Here is a 13,861-nt window from a genome sequence, read left to right as displayed (position 1 = left end):
CAATAGGTAAGAGGCACTTACGAGAACGTCAGAAGAGTGACCAATCACGGGGCGGTCGATGCGCATGCGCACTGTTCCAAACCTGGCTTCCTAAGCAACCTGGAAGTAGGCAGTTAAATGTCGTATTTTTATTAATCCTTTTAAAATTGTGCACGTGAATATAATGTATTTTGAGCTTATTTGCCCCCACTGTTCCCTTTAGCCCCAGGGCCACCCTCACCACTAGTTCTATTTTTAATTTTTTAGATTTATTTAATGTGTTTAAGTGTTCTGCCTGCAGATACGTATGTGCAGCATGTGATTGATTGGTGCCTATGACGTCCAGAAGAGGGAGTCGGTTTCCCTGGAACTGAATGGTTGTGCGTCTCCATGTGGGTGCTAGGACCCAGACCATGTTCTCTGCAAGAACAAGAAGCGCTCTTAACCACTGAGCCAACTTCCAGCACCATGCAGCCCAGGCTGGCTTCCAACTTTTCATGTGGCTGAGGTTGTCCTTAAACTCCTGGTCTCCCTGCCTCTACTTCCTGATATGACAGATGTATGGCCAGTACTGTGACTTTCAGGTTTTTGAGATAGCTCTAGCCCAGGCTGCCCTGGTGCTCACTATTGTGAGAAACAACCTCCACTCTAATAAAGAGACTAGCTAGTGAAAGAGAAGCAGTTTTGTTTTGTTTTGTTGTTTTTAGAGACAGGGTTTCTCTGTGTAGCCCTGGCTGTCCTGGAACTCACTCTGTAGATCAGGCTGGCCTCGAATTCACAGAGATCTGTCTTCCTCCCCCGCCAGTGCTGGGATTAAAGATGTGTGCCACCACCACCCGGCTAAAGTAGTAGTTTTTAAAGTCCTGATCATGAGAAACCTCTGGCTTCTTTTTCCCACAGAGTTACAGTCTTTGTATACTTTTAGCATAGCCCCTTTAAATTCCTCATTCTCTTCAGGGGACTCAAAATTTCATCAAATGAATGTTCTGGGGCTTGAGCCTGACTATCCCTTCCCTGATGGCGGGCATGGGTCATAAAGCATAGTACCTGCAACTTTCCAAACATCTTGAGTTCGGAGAGAAGTAGACAGGAGCTGCCAGCTTGGGGCAAGAGGGGCCTAGCACTTCATGTTCAGTTGGACTCTGGGATGGATTCTAAGCATACTTGACACTGAAAATGCACCAGAACAAATTCTCTCTTACACTATGGATAGAGAGCTGGCCTTGAGCTCATGGCCATCCTCCAGCCCCAGCCTCCCAGGTGCTGGGAGTGAAGGCTTGCAACACCGTATGTAGTTTCTGGATACTTCCAAAGTTCAAGTACTACAAGATGTCCCGTGAGGCGGGGGATACCTGAAGACTTAGCTTTCTCCAGCAACCTGATTTTGTTTTTATTTTTATTATTGAATAAAAATACTCCTATTATTGTATGTATTTGTTTTGCCTGCATATATGTGCCATATATGTGTCTGGTGCCTGTGGCAGTCCGAAGAGGTGAGATCCTTGGGAAATGTCACTTTCTCCTTAGCTCCAAGCAGCTTGATTCTTCTGTTTGCTGTTTAGAAAGAATCCTGATTTTCGCTGCTCTATTTGTATGGATGTGCACTAACCCTGAAGGTCTGCACTCCATCCTTAGGTGTCTGAAAGACCCATTCCAGAGTGATGAATACCAAATGTGAAAGCTGCTCAAGTTGTTTCTACAGGACGGCACATTTTCCTCGTTTTCATCAGCTCTAGCTGCCTTAGAGCTGGGTGTGGTAGCGCACACCTGGGATCCACTACTGGAGAGGCTAAGCAGGAGTACCACCACAGACTTAAGGCCAGCCTGGGCTCTACATGTAGTGAGAGTTTCCCATCTCAAAAAGAAAATAAGCTGGGTGGTGGTGGTAGCACAGACCTTTGATCCCAGCACTCAGTAGGCAGAGGAGGGTGGATCTCTGTGAGTTCAAGGAAAGAGGGAGAGGAAGGAGAAGTGGAGAGGGAGAGAGGGGGAGGGGAAATGAAATAATTAGTAAAATTAAGAAAAGTAAATACTTTTTAAGTTGCTGTTTCCCAGAGAGCTCCCAAACTGGCCGCTCATGAGCTGAGGTGTTTATTGCTTATGTCTAATTCATATGTGAGCAGGATGAAGCCGACCCGAGTTCGGAGTCACACCAGGACATGCCGCCACCCTCCCTACAGAGGTCCCGGCCAGAGTGCTCCCGTCTTCCACTGCCCATGACACCCCCCAGCCTTAGAGCCCCTTTAAGAACAGCTAGCCGAGCCTAGCAGGAAGGAGGCGGCATCTGGGTCGCGAGACGGATGTGCTCACAAGCCAATGGGCGCGGCGGCCGCGGCGCGAACGGCCAATGGGCGCGCCGGGGGCGGGGCGGCGCGTCTGAAGCTGCTTCCCGAGGCGCGGCGGCCGCGGCTGGGGGCGGGGAGGGGGCGCAGGACCCCAAGCGGGGTCCCCCGAGCCGCAGGCACGTGTGGCGGGGCGCAGCGCGGGAGCCGAGGCCGGGGCCGGGGCCGCTCGGGGCTGCAGGGGCCGGGGCCTCCCGGGGCGGTGGTGTCGGCCGGGCGCGGGGCGGCGTTGGGGTGCGGGGCGCGCGGGGCATTGTGGGGGCTCGGGGCGGGAGGGTCTCCGGTCGGGGCCGGATCCCGGAAGGAGCCCCACAGGTGAGGGTCGCAGGGCAGGGACGCGGGGCTCCGGGGCTTCCTGGGGCTTCGGGAGAAGGCCTGACTGGACGCGGGGTGCTGCGGCCGGGTTGGGGGGCTCCCTACAGGCCTGGGGCCGGGGAGACGCTGCGGGATTCCGTATTGGGGTCCGCACTTCTGTTTTGCTTCTATTTTTTCCGAGACAGTCCGATGTAGTCTACGCTAGTCTCCCAGGCGGCTGTGTAGCTCGGGCTGGCCTTGAACTCCAGGTCCTCTGCCCGTACCTCCCAAGAGCTGGGATGACAGGCGTGCACTGCCACACCAGGGTTATGGGGGTGCTGAGCCAACAGCGTGCCTGCTAGGAGAGCGCTCTACCAACTCTTACAACCCTAGCGTACGTTTTAGATTTCTTGAGATGGGGTTTCATGCAGTCCGTGAATTTCATGGCCTTGAGTTCCTGATCACCCTGCCTCCGCCTCCCAAGTACTGGGATGACAGACCTTTGCTGATGCCTGGCTTCTGTGGTGCCGGGGATAGAACCCCGGGTTTTGTACTTGGTAGGCCAAGTGCCCTATCGGCTGACCTGCCTCCCCAGTGCGTACATCAAGCTGGAAACAGGCTTGATGAGAGAGGCAGGTTGCAGCCAGGGTCCTTAATGTTGGGAGACCTCGGTATCTTCAGGGTACAGAGACATCCAGTGTCTGGCACTGATCCTTTCATGCGGGATTGGAGCCTTTAGTAGACAAGGTAGCCAGAGGCAAGAACTTATAAAAGATTCACCTCTCTCAAGTGACCTAGACACTATAAAAATGCTGTTCCAAGGCCTCAGGGACTATCCCCACTGCCCCAATAACCTTAGCAACTTTTTTCTTGTTAGTCCAATAACCTTACTTTTCAGTCTTGGCCCCACTGTAGGCTTGCTGTGTGACCTTGGCCAAGTGGCTTTGCCTTTCTGGGCCGGTTCAGTCTGTTTTTGTGTAAGCTAGGGTTTCCCTACTTTTGGGGTGTTTATAAAGATTACATAGTAATTAGTTTTAATAACAGCTAACCCAGCTGCAGCCTGTGGCTCAGAACTTGAGGTCTGTGTTTGTTCTTTCAACAAGCCAGGTTGGTAGGACGCCCAATGTATAGATGATGAATGCAAGCCTGCTGTTGCTGAGACACATGAGGGATCCCAGCTGTAGGGAATCGGAGCTGAGGGAATTAAAGGGGCTGCCTAGATGGGGTTGTCACCATAGTGCTTGGCCATCTGTCCCCTAGGGTTAGTTCCTGATCCCCCAGCAGCATGGCGTCCTGGGCCGAGCCCTCTGAGCCCGCTGCCCGGCCGCCTGCGGGGGTCCCACCACTGGAGGACTTTGAGGTGCTTGATGGGGTAGAAGATGCAGAGGGGGAGGAGGAGGAAGAAGAGGAAGAGGAGGAAGATGACCTAAGTGGGCTGCCACCACTGGAGGATATGGGGCAGCTGACAGTGGAGGAGGCTGAGCAGCCGGGAGCCCTGGCTCGGGAGTTCCTGGCAGCCACAGAACCTGAGCCAGCCCCAGCCCCAGCCCCTGAAGAGTGGCTGGACATCCTGGGTAAGTGTGAACAGAGCACAGGGTCGGGGGCCACCTTGACCCAGGGACTTCTGTCTCCTGAACTTCATTTCCCCTTCTCTGTGGGCTTGAAGTAACATTAGGACATCACTGGCTGATTTTTATTTATTTTGAAATGACCTTACTGTGAAGCCCAGGCTGGCCTTGATCTTTGGACCCTCCTGTCTCACTGTCTTGGCCTCTTCAGTGCTGGTCTCACAGGCCTGTGCTATGTGGCTGGCTTCCCAGACTGCTTGAGACAGGCGTGCTTCTGAACTCTGTTCATTGGCTCACACTTTGGCATGCACACACAATTCGTAACAGGTTGCCTTTTACCTCCACTGCTGGTAAGAGCGGCTCAGAGGGGCTGAGTCACCTTCCTGGAGCCACACAGCCTTTGCACTGGGTGCCAGCAGCTCCAAGCCAGCTCCCACTGCATCCTTCCTAAGCACTTGTCTAGACGTGTGACAGGTTCTGAAAGCTGTGCCACTGCTCGGCAGAGTTGTCTGGTTCTGTTCCACCTTCACTTGCTTCAGAGTGTTTGTTTTTCTCTCCTAAAATGCCGTCTGAGGAGAGTGCCATCAGTAATTATGTTTTGAGGAGGACCTTTTTTTTTTTTTAACTGTATGAGTGGTGCAAGGGAATGGAACCCAAAGCCCCCTGCATGCCCGGCAAAGACTCTGCCACTGGGGTTTACCCCCGGCCCCTCGAGGATTCAAGGAAGGGGTTCTTAAAATGCAGACCAGCAGGAGCTAGAGAGATGATTCAGTGATGAAGAGCACTGGCCTCTCTTCTGGAGGACCCTAGGTCAGTTCCCAGCACCCACATGGCTGTTAAGTGATTAACTCCAATTTTGGGGATCTGACACCCCTCACCTGAACTCTGCCAGCACTGTGCTCATGTAGTGCAGAAACGTAAATGCAGACAAAATGCCCGTACACATGAAATTAACAAAACAAAACAAGTCTTAAAAATCCTGAACAGCCATGTTGGCCAGACATCCCTAATGCTGTCCTGTTAGGGCACAGCCTAGTGATAGAGCTCTGGTATAAATTGTACAAGGTCTTGATTCTACCCCCCTGTCACTAAAACAGCAGCAGCATGGGAGGTGGCTGCTCCTGAAGGGTGGCTTGATAGAGCAGAGACCCATGTCTGGCCACCAGATCACAGGCTCACATCCCGGCCCCTGCAGGGAATGGATTGCTGCGGAAGAAGACGCTGGTCCCTGGCCCACCAGGCTCTAGCCGCCCACTCAAGGGCCAGGTGGTGACCGTGCACCTGCACATGTCCCTGGAAAATGGCACCCGAGTACAGGAAGAGCCTGAGCTGGCCTTCACGCTGGGAGACTGCGATGTTATCCAGGTGGGAGCTGGGTGGGCAGGTGGGCAGCACCTCACAGGACCTGGGTTCGTGTTGACACTGACCTGTCCTCTAGGCCCTGGACCTCAGTGTCCCGCTCATGGATGTGGGCGAGACAGCCATGGTCACTGCTGACTCCAAGTACTGCTACGGTCCCCAAGGCAGGTGAGAGATGGACTGCACATTCAACCGTCCCTACCATCCTTCCCATTTCATAGAAAGGGAAACTGAGGTTTGGGCTGGCCAAGTCACAAGTGTATTGTATCAGATTGCTGTGGGTAATTGACATGGGGCACCCCAGGGACCTGAGTCCTGGCCTTCCTGCCAGGGAGGGTGCGGTGGTGGGTGCAGCCTGGTTGCCAGGTCTGAGTGTCTCCCATTGGTCACCTCCCCAGCAGGAGCCCATACATCCCCCCCCACGCAGCCCTGTGCCTGGAAGTCACCCTGAAGAAGGCAGAGGATGGACCTGACCTGGAGATGCTGAGTGGGCAGGAGCGTGTGGCTCTGGCCAACCGCAAGCGGGAGTGTGGCAATGCCCACTACCAGCGTGCTGACTTTGTGCTGGCTGCCAACTCCTATGACCTGGCCATCAAGGCCATCACCTCCAGCGCCAAAGGTGACTAGTCAGCTGGGATGTGTGTGTGTGTGTGTGTGTGTGTGTGTGTGTGTGTGTGTGTGTGTAAGTCAGGATAACTTGAGGGAGGCAGCTGTGTCCTCCCACCATGTGGTAGGGACTCAAACTCTGTTCCTTAAGCTTTGCAGCAGGCACTTTTACCAGCTGGGCCTTCTGGCCAGCCCATAGGGTGGCCAGACTTCTGCACTGTCATTGGGGCCACAGAACATTCTAGAATATTCCAGAACATAGACAGATCCCCTGTCATCCATAGCCTTCAGGTCAATGGCTCCTTTCAGGCTTGTGGTGACCAGACACAGTGGTGGTACACATGATCAGAAGCTAAGGCAGGAGGATGACAATTTGTATACTACATAGCAGGACCCTGCCTTTGGTGTGTGTGTGTGTGTGTGTGTGTGTGTGTGTGTGTGTGTGTGTGTTCGTTCGTGTGTTCACTTACAGTTCAGGTCAGAGGTGGACACCTGGGGTTTTCCCTGCCCCTGCTCACCTTTTCTGACATAGTCTGTCATTGAACATGGACCGCGGTGAGAGAGGTGGTCATCCTGCCTCTGCTCCTGCTGAGATTACAGACATGCATATTCACTTGGCTCATAAGTAAGCCCTGGGGCGGTACCTTCATGCTTGCACACAGCCTCAGTGGCATGTCCCGTCAGCTCAGCGTCAGGTGGATGCCAGAGTGAGTTGGAAGCCATCCTGAACCACTTGAGACCCTATCTATGATGTAAGGACTCGGGTGGCCTGCTTAGGGTTCTGGTGGTGTACACCCCGGGGAGGAGGGTGGGGCTCCTTCAGCGTGACCACTCCCCTACAGTGGACATGACCTGTGAGGAAGAGGAGCAGTTGCTGCAGCTGAAGGTCAAGTGTCTGAACAATCTTGCGGCATCGCAGCTGAAGCTGGACCACTACCGTGCAGCGCTGCGCTCCTGCAGCCAGGTGCTGGAGCACCAGCCTGACAACATCAAGGCACTGTTCCGCAAAGGCAAGGTGTGCTGCAGCCCTGTGCCGGCCCCCAACCTTGGGTGCCCACAGTTTGTGTTTGATGCTCTGTGACGACCGTGTCCCCCCCCCCCCCCAAGACTTCAGCTTCCTCGTGGCCTTGGAGCCCTGAGCCTTGAGGCTCTCCCCTTGAGCTGTTTCTCCTGTCCAGACACCACAGGTGGCACTGTAGACAGGGTGGCCAGTGTGGTTCTTCACTCCAGGCCGGGCTGGAGACACTGGGGACACTCAGCCTCTCCTCCCCCCTAATTTCTAGGCCAGCTCCTCAGCACAGGCTGTCCCCTCTGCCTGGGTTGTCTGGGTCCAGTGCAGTTGGTTCTGTGCTGTGATGGTGTTGAGGATACAATCCTAGGGCCTCCCACAGGGAAGGTGAGGCAGAGACACATTGGGTGTCTGAGAAACTCGCCAGCTGCTGTTTATGAAGCACTAACTGTGTGCAGGGAAACCAGCTGTTGTAACAGTTCTAGGAGCCTGAGTGTAGAAACCAGGCCCCGTGGACCTGGGGGCCAGAGAGAACCCCACCGACAGCCAAAGCCTAAGGAAGGATTGCAGCCAGGCACAGCAGCAAAGGCCAGTAGTCCCAACACTCAGGAGACTGAGGCAGGAGGATTGTCACAAGATCATCTAGACTACAGCAGAAATCCAGAAAGATGGCTAGTTATTGGAACTGCTCCATCGGGGAGCTGCCTTCAGATCCAGTGGGGTTCACAGGGCCGTGCGGTACCGAGTCTGACCTGAGGCCCCTGCACTCTGAGGGTGCCTGTCCCCAAGTCCCCTGCCCCAGCCCAGCGGCGAGGCCAGTGCCAAGTTGTTCCTCGCCTTGAGCAGCCGCCGCACCCTCCGCACCAGACCAGGCTTGGGAGAGCGGAGTTCCGGGTGGACACAGAGTAGGTGTCCCTCTCCTATAGGTGCTGGCTCAGCAAGGCGAATATAGCGAGGCCATCCCCATCCTGAGGGCTGCCCTGAAGCTGGAACCTTCCAACAAGGTAAGCAGAACTCTGGTGGGCTTGTCTGGTAAGTCCCCCTAGTTGTCTGCCTCTAGTTGTTATTACCATTCTGTCTTCTGGCTTGCGTAGGGGTGGGGCAGCAGCTCCCGTTTTGTTAGAGCTGATGGGGCAGGTAGAACTCCCAAGTCCCGGGGCCCACACCTGACAAACCTGGGAACCAGAAGAAGGGGACAGGAGTGATGACAGGCAGGTCTGCTGCCTCCTGCACGTGTTCACCCACTCCACCCACCTTCCACAGACGATCCACGCGGAGCTCTCAAAGCTGGTAAAGAAGCGTGCTGCACAGAGGAGCACAGAGACTGCCCTGTACCGAAAGATGCTGGGCAACCCCAGCCGGCTGCCTGCCAAGTGTCCGGGCAAGGGGGCCTGGGTGAGCCTGGGTGTGGCTGGGCTGGGGGCAGTGCTGGGGACACAGGCTTCTGGGGGCAGAAGTGGGGGCTCATGGTGAGGTCGGAGGCTCTGAGGAAGGAAATACACTGGAGGAGTGGGTGTTTGGTTGGGCTTTGGGTGTGTGTGCAGGAGTATCTTAGACATGGTAAAACCCTGGCTAGGAGGCCTGTATGGATGGGTCATGGTGGACGCTTCGGTATGCAGCCAGCTTTACCCTTCCCTTTATCCACAGTCCATCCCATGGAAGTGGCTGTTTGGGGCGACTGCTGTGGCCTTGGGGGGCGTGGCTCTCTCTGTGGTCATTGCTGCCAGGAACTGACTGCCCCCTGCGCACCTGGACCCTGACCTGTGCTCCCCAACTCCCCCAGGCTCCCTGTCCACTGCCCTCCCTGGCCAAACCGCCTCCTCTGGGTTGGGGGGGCAAGGATTGAGGGTCACGCACCCCAACAAGCAGGAAGGACTAAGGCCCTGAAGGGGGGTGTGGGGTGCAGCCCAGAGGGAGGGGCCCTGTTCCTCCAAACCCAGTTGTCTCTGTTCCACACCCCTGCCCTGGGGGGGAGGTCAGGCCTCGGTTTCTCCCTCTTAGTAGGCCTGGGGGCGGCCCTTACTACTAGTCCTGCCCACCTGCCCTCCTGTCCAGGCCCCACCCCCTCACAGTGAATGAAATAAAGCCTCACCCCGCACCCCACTGCTTCCGGAGCCTCCTTCTGCTGAGGCTGGACCAGAGAAAGCCTGCGTCACAACTGAGCCAGCCCCGGCACGGCCGCCCTAAGGAGGGCTACGGACTCCAGGCCGCGCACAGCGGCACTCCCGAGGACTTGTGCCCAGCCCTACTTTGTGCTTTAATTTTGTAGTGATTTTCTGCCTGAAATTGGGTCCTTTTGGGGTTGTGTGGATTCTGGGGTCACTTATTTGGTGGGTGTTGGTCTTGATTGTATGAGGTGTTGCTTCTACAAGGAAGAGGTGGGGGACCTTGGCAGTCCTGGTCTTGGGGGAGGTCGGGTGGGCCGGCAGATGCTGAGGTTTGACCCAAGCAGGGGTTATGGTCACCTGAGCAGGGTCCCTGTGTCTGGGGATAAGGAAGACTGGTCCAAGGCAGTACTGTGCTTCACAACAGCAGTGACTGCCAGCTCTGCACAGTTTCGGCCTGCCTCTGGGAATAAGGCCACCATTTAGACCGCCCCGTCCCAAACCTGTGACCTCACACACCTGCCATGGCCAGAAGCGAGTAATAATCCATGTAAGTGCCTGGCTGTTGGGGGATTTGTATTTTGAGGTAGGGTCTCATGAGCTGAGGCTGACCTTCTACTGTTCATCCTCCTGCATCCACCTCAAGTGTTGGGATGGCAGGTGTATCAGGGATATGACATACCTGGAACTTACAGTGTTTTAGTTTTCATTTAAAAAATGTTTAGAGGTGCTGGGGATGAAACTAAAGACCTGTTTCCCAAAACTTCTCAAGAATTCAAAGAGGAAGAGTGCTTTTCCCTGGGTTCCACAGCCGCTGTCCTGAAGCTCTCCAGAGCCCCAGCTCCCCTTGCCCTTCCTTTCCCAACCCTCTGGCCAACTCCAGTATTCGCCTGCCCAGCCTTGGGGATGAGTGTCTGGGCAGCCTTGTGCCTGCCACCCAGAGCTGTTCTGACCTCAGCTAGAGTGTTGGGTGTGGGTTTATGCAGGTCCATGGAAAGAAGACACAGAGGCGCCCTAAGGATGACTTTTAGCCTTTCCAGCTGCAGGGGGATCAGTCTCTGGTGGACTGACTCACCGTTGATTGCGGAGTCCTCCCCCAACCAAGTTCTGCATAGGCTTTGCACCCTTAGGAAACTCTCAGACAAGATTGACATGTTTCAAACAGAAGGTGCCAGAGACAAAAGGTAGCAGTCACAAAAGCAGATTAAAGCTAGGTGCTAATACTCCCAAATCAAACCCGCTGCAGCTCTGCAGGAGCTCTCCCTACACTCCTGCCTCCTGAAGTACAGCCAGGGAGGGTGCAGTGGTGCTAAGATCTTTCAGTCACACCCACACCCCTCCTGGGGCATCTGCTCACCAGAACCTGCCCTGGTCTGGCCTCCCCTACGCCCCTAGGTGCTTTAGTCCCACATTCCTCCTATAAAATGCACCCACACATCCTTCTGTATGCTCCCGCCCCCTTCCCAGAGACAGGGTTTCTCTGTGCAACAGTCCTGGCTGTCCTGGAACTCGCTCTGTAGACCAGGCTGGCCTTGAACTCACAGAGATGATCCTCCTGCCTCTGCCTCCCAAGTGCTGGGATTAAAGGCATGTGCCACCACCGCTTGGCCTTTGCATGCTTTTTTTAACCTTAGAGACAGGGTCTAGGCTGACCTTGGTACTGACTGCTGGGCTCTGGTGAGCCTCCTGCCTCAGTCTCCTGGGTAGCTGGGACCACAGACTTGCTGTCATGTCTGGCTTACTTAGCAGCTCTGGGAACCCAGGGTTCATTACATTGTATTACACTGTGGGTTGGGGTTGGGGTGTGCAGTGGTACATATCACCTCCTCCTATGGGTCCTAGGGACTGAACTCAGGTCATCCAGCTTGGTGGCAAGTGGCTTTGCCCACTGAGCCATCCTGCCAATTCAGTCTTCCAGGGATGGATGGACCATGCCCCCAGCCCCTCACCGGGGCATCCTGGGCTGTGCCAGTCATCCCAAGTCAGAGTCTGAGACCAGAGGATTCTGAGTTCAAAGTTACCCTCAGCTCCGTGGTAAGTGGCAGTCCAGCCTGGATCTTTATACTTCAAAACAAGCAGCTGGAACATCGGCTTAGTGGCATGGGGGTTCACAACCACCTGTAACTCTAGTTCCAGGTCTGATACCCTCTTGTGGTCTGGAGAGCATCAGGCTCGTACATGGTGCACAGACGCAAACACTCATACTCAGAAAAATGACTAAGAAGTGGGCGGTGACTCACCTACCATCTCAGTGCGGGAAGACCAAGGCCATCTCAAACAAAGCATTTCCTGAAAATTTCCAGGAAAATAGCCAGACATCTCCTGGAGTCTGTGAAGCAGGTCAGACAGGCACCAGCTAGGACCCCTCCCCCATAATAATATGTATAAAAATCTTACACTGGGTGTGGTGGCACAAGAGTTTCATCCTGGCAGTTCAGAGGCAGAGGCAAGCAAAGCTCTGAGTTTGAAGCCAGCTTGCTGTACATGGTGAGTTCCAGGCCGGTCAGGGCTAGAGGGTAAGAACCCGTTTTAAGGGTTTTATATGTGTGTGTGTGTATAATGTGTGTGTGTGTGTATATATATATATATATATATATATATATATATATATATATATATATATATATATATATATATATATATATATATATATATAGTTGGTTTTTTGCAAGACAGGGTTTCTCTGTGTAGCTCTAGCTGTCCTGGAACTCACTCTGTGGAACTCACAGAGATCCTCCTGCTTCTGCCCCTGGAAATCTGTTGGGATTAAAGGCATGCACCCTCACCCCCGGCAAAATATTTTAGTCAATGTGTAGGAGTTTAACACATCCCAGCAATTCACAGTCTATTAAAAACTGCCCACAGGTGAGCAGTGAGCAGACACAGTGGACACAGGTCATCAGATGGACAAGCAACAGCTGTTGATTACAGGCACCAGAATATTGTGCAGTCCTCAGAGGCCTCTGGATGTGTGACCGCACTATGAAAGGCCCACAAGGACACGCAGATCAGAGATGCCAGTGACAGGGAAGGATCAGGAAAACCGCAGATGGGGACCAGGCTTGTTTTTACCATGAAGGAATGTTCTGGAGCGGCCGGTGGTGGTGATTGCGCAACACTGAGGACGTGCTGAATGTCGCGTTAGAGTGTTACTGGAAAGCGAGCCCGTGGCGTGTGGGAGTTTTACCCTGTTACTGAACTTTCAGCATCAGAAGCGCTCAGCACACCGCCCCATCTGCATCGCTCCGGCCCGCCGGCTCTGGGACGCCCGGTTAGCTGGACCCGGGGGCCCACGCGTACTTCGTCCGCGTAACCACGCCCACAGGCCCAGCCTCCAATAGACCCCGCCCCCTCCTGCTGCGCGCAGGCCCCGCCCACTTCACGCTCCCGCTGGGTCTGCACAGACTTCACCTAATGCAAGCTGGGGAAAAAAGCATAAACACCTGAGTGCGAGATCTGGGGGTGGGGCCAACGTGCGTCCACGTGGTCAAGGCTCATGAATAATGCATGTGGAGGCGGGGCCTGGGGCAGGCCTGTGGAGTTGGGAAATGGCCGTCTCTGGGGACGTGAAAGGTGGGGCCATGAGCGGCTTATGAATATGTATATATGTGCAGGGGCGGAGACGGAGGGGACGTCAGGACGTCAGAGGCGTGGCCCGCTGATGGCAAACTGTTGAGGGTTGGCTTTCGAGAGGCGGCCTGCCGCGATTCCGGAATAATTCAGCCCGTCTGAGGGGCTGAGGCTGTTAAAGGCGACCTCAGGAGTTTGGGGGCTCGGCAGCCTGCGTGCCGCGGGGTGAACTCTAAGCGGGACGGGCTCCCTAACGGGGCGTGGCAGGCCGTGCATTTGGCGGGCAGGCGGTCGTCCGGGAGACCTCCGCGCACGAGGTGGGGGCGACCGGACCACCTCATGAATAATGCACCGGGCCGCCCGCGGGCTCGGTAGGCCCCGGGGCGTGGCCAAGCGCGCAGGGCTTGGGGAGCTTTTCCTCAGTGACGCAGGGCGCCGTGGCGGCTGGGGCGTGACAATGAGCTGGAGTGGGCAGGCTTCACCACAGTTCGCGGGCGGGGCTGGGCGCGCAGTGGGTTTTAATTTTCTGTGTGGGCGGGGTCCCTGCAGGCGGGGGGCGTGGCCATCCCGGAACGCGTCTACAGGTTTCCCTCGGAGAGGGCGGGCTCCCTGGCCGGTAACCGTGAACAGGCTCGTCACCGCGAGCCGGCGTGACGAGCACGTCGGGGAGCGTAACCAGACTCTCATAAAGAGCACAGCTCTGCGGCTGGCTGCGCGCCTGAGGCTCCGTCGGATTTGGGCAGGGGGCGGGCTTCGAGCGCCAGGGGGCGTGGCTGTGAGTTTGGGGGCGTGGCCAGCCCGCCGCGAGAGATGCGGCCGAGACTGGCCTCGCGAGACCTTTGGGGCGGGGCCAGCGGTTCGTGCAGGCGCGTTCGGAGGGCGCGGGAAAGGCGTGGCTAAAGCAGCCTGACTCGCGGTCTCGCGCGCGTGGAGGGGGCGTGGCCGCGCAGGCCTCATGAATAATGCAGCGCGTCGGAGGGCGGCGCGGAGGGGCGGGGCCGGCGTGCGGGCGCAGCCGCCGAGGAGGGG

At 55.7% G+C, this 13,861-nt stretch overlaps 1 protein-coding gene across 4 annotated transcripts; it reads left to right on the top strand.

Moving 5' to 3' along the window:
* The first annotated feature begins 2,328 nt into the window (after window positions 1-2,328).
* Fkbp8 (FKBP prolyl isomerase 8) lies at window positions 2,329-9,255 on the top strand. Of its 4 annotated transcripts, none has more exons than XM_052752635.1 (9): window positions 2,329-2,440; window positions 3,876-4,189; window positions 5,379-5,548; window positions 5,622-5,710; window positions 5,944-6,161; window positions 6,991-7,163; window positions 8,084-8,161; window positions 8,421-8,552; window positions 8,805-9,255. In XM_052752635.1, the coding sequence occupies exons 2-9, from the start codon at window positions 3,901-3,903 to the stop codon at window positions 8,889-8,891; spliced, it is 1,236 nt and encodes a 411-aa protein (XP_052608595.1). In that variant the 5' UTR covers window positions 2,329-2,440; window positions 3,876-3,900; the 3' UTR covers window positions 8,892-9,255. The 4 variants fall into 4 exon arrangements, with proteins under 4 accessions (XP_052608595.1, XP_052608591.1, XP_052608594.1 ...); XM_052752631.1 differs by having other exon boundaries at window positions 5,941-6,161; XM_052752634.1 differs by lacking the exon at window positions 2,329-2,440 and adding an exon at window positions 2,531-2,636 and having other exon boundaries at window positions 5,941-6,161.
* The last annotated feature ends 4,606 nt before the right edge of the window (window positions 9,256-13,861 follow it).

The sequence above is a fragment of the Peromyscus californicus genome, unplaced genomic scaffold (assembly GCF_007827085.1).
Source record: "Peromyscus californicus insignis strain IS unplaced genomic scaffold, ASM782708v3 Scaffold_23__1_contigs__length_62951481, whole genome shotgun sequence".
NCBI lineage: Eukaryota > Metazoa > Chordata > Mammalia > Rodentia > Cricetidae > Peromyscus > Peromyscus californicus.
Note: the sequence above shows the minus strand (reverse complement) of the source record. Positions and strands in the feature narration are given on the sequence as shown.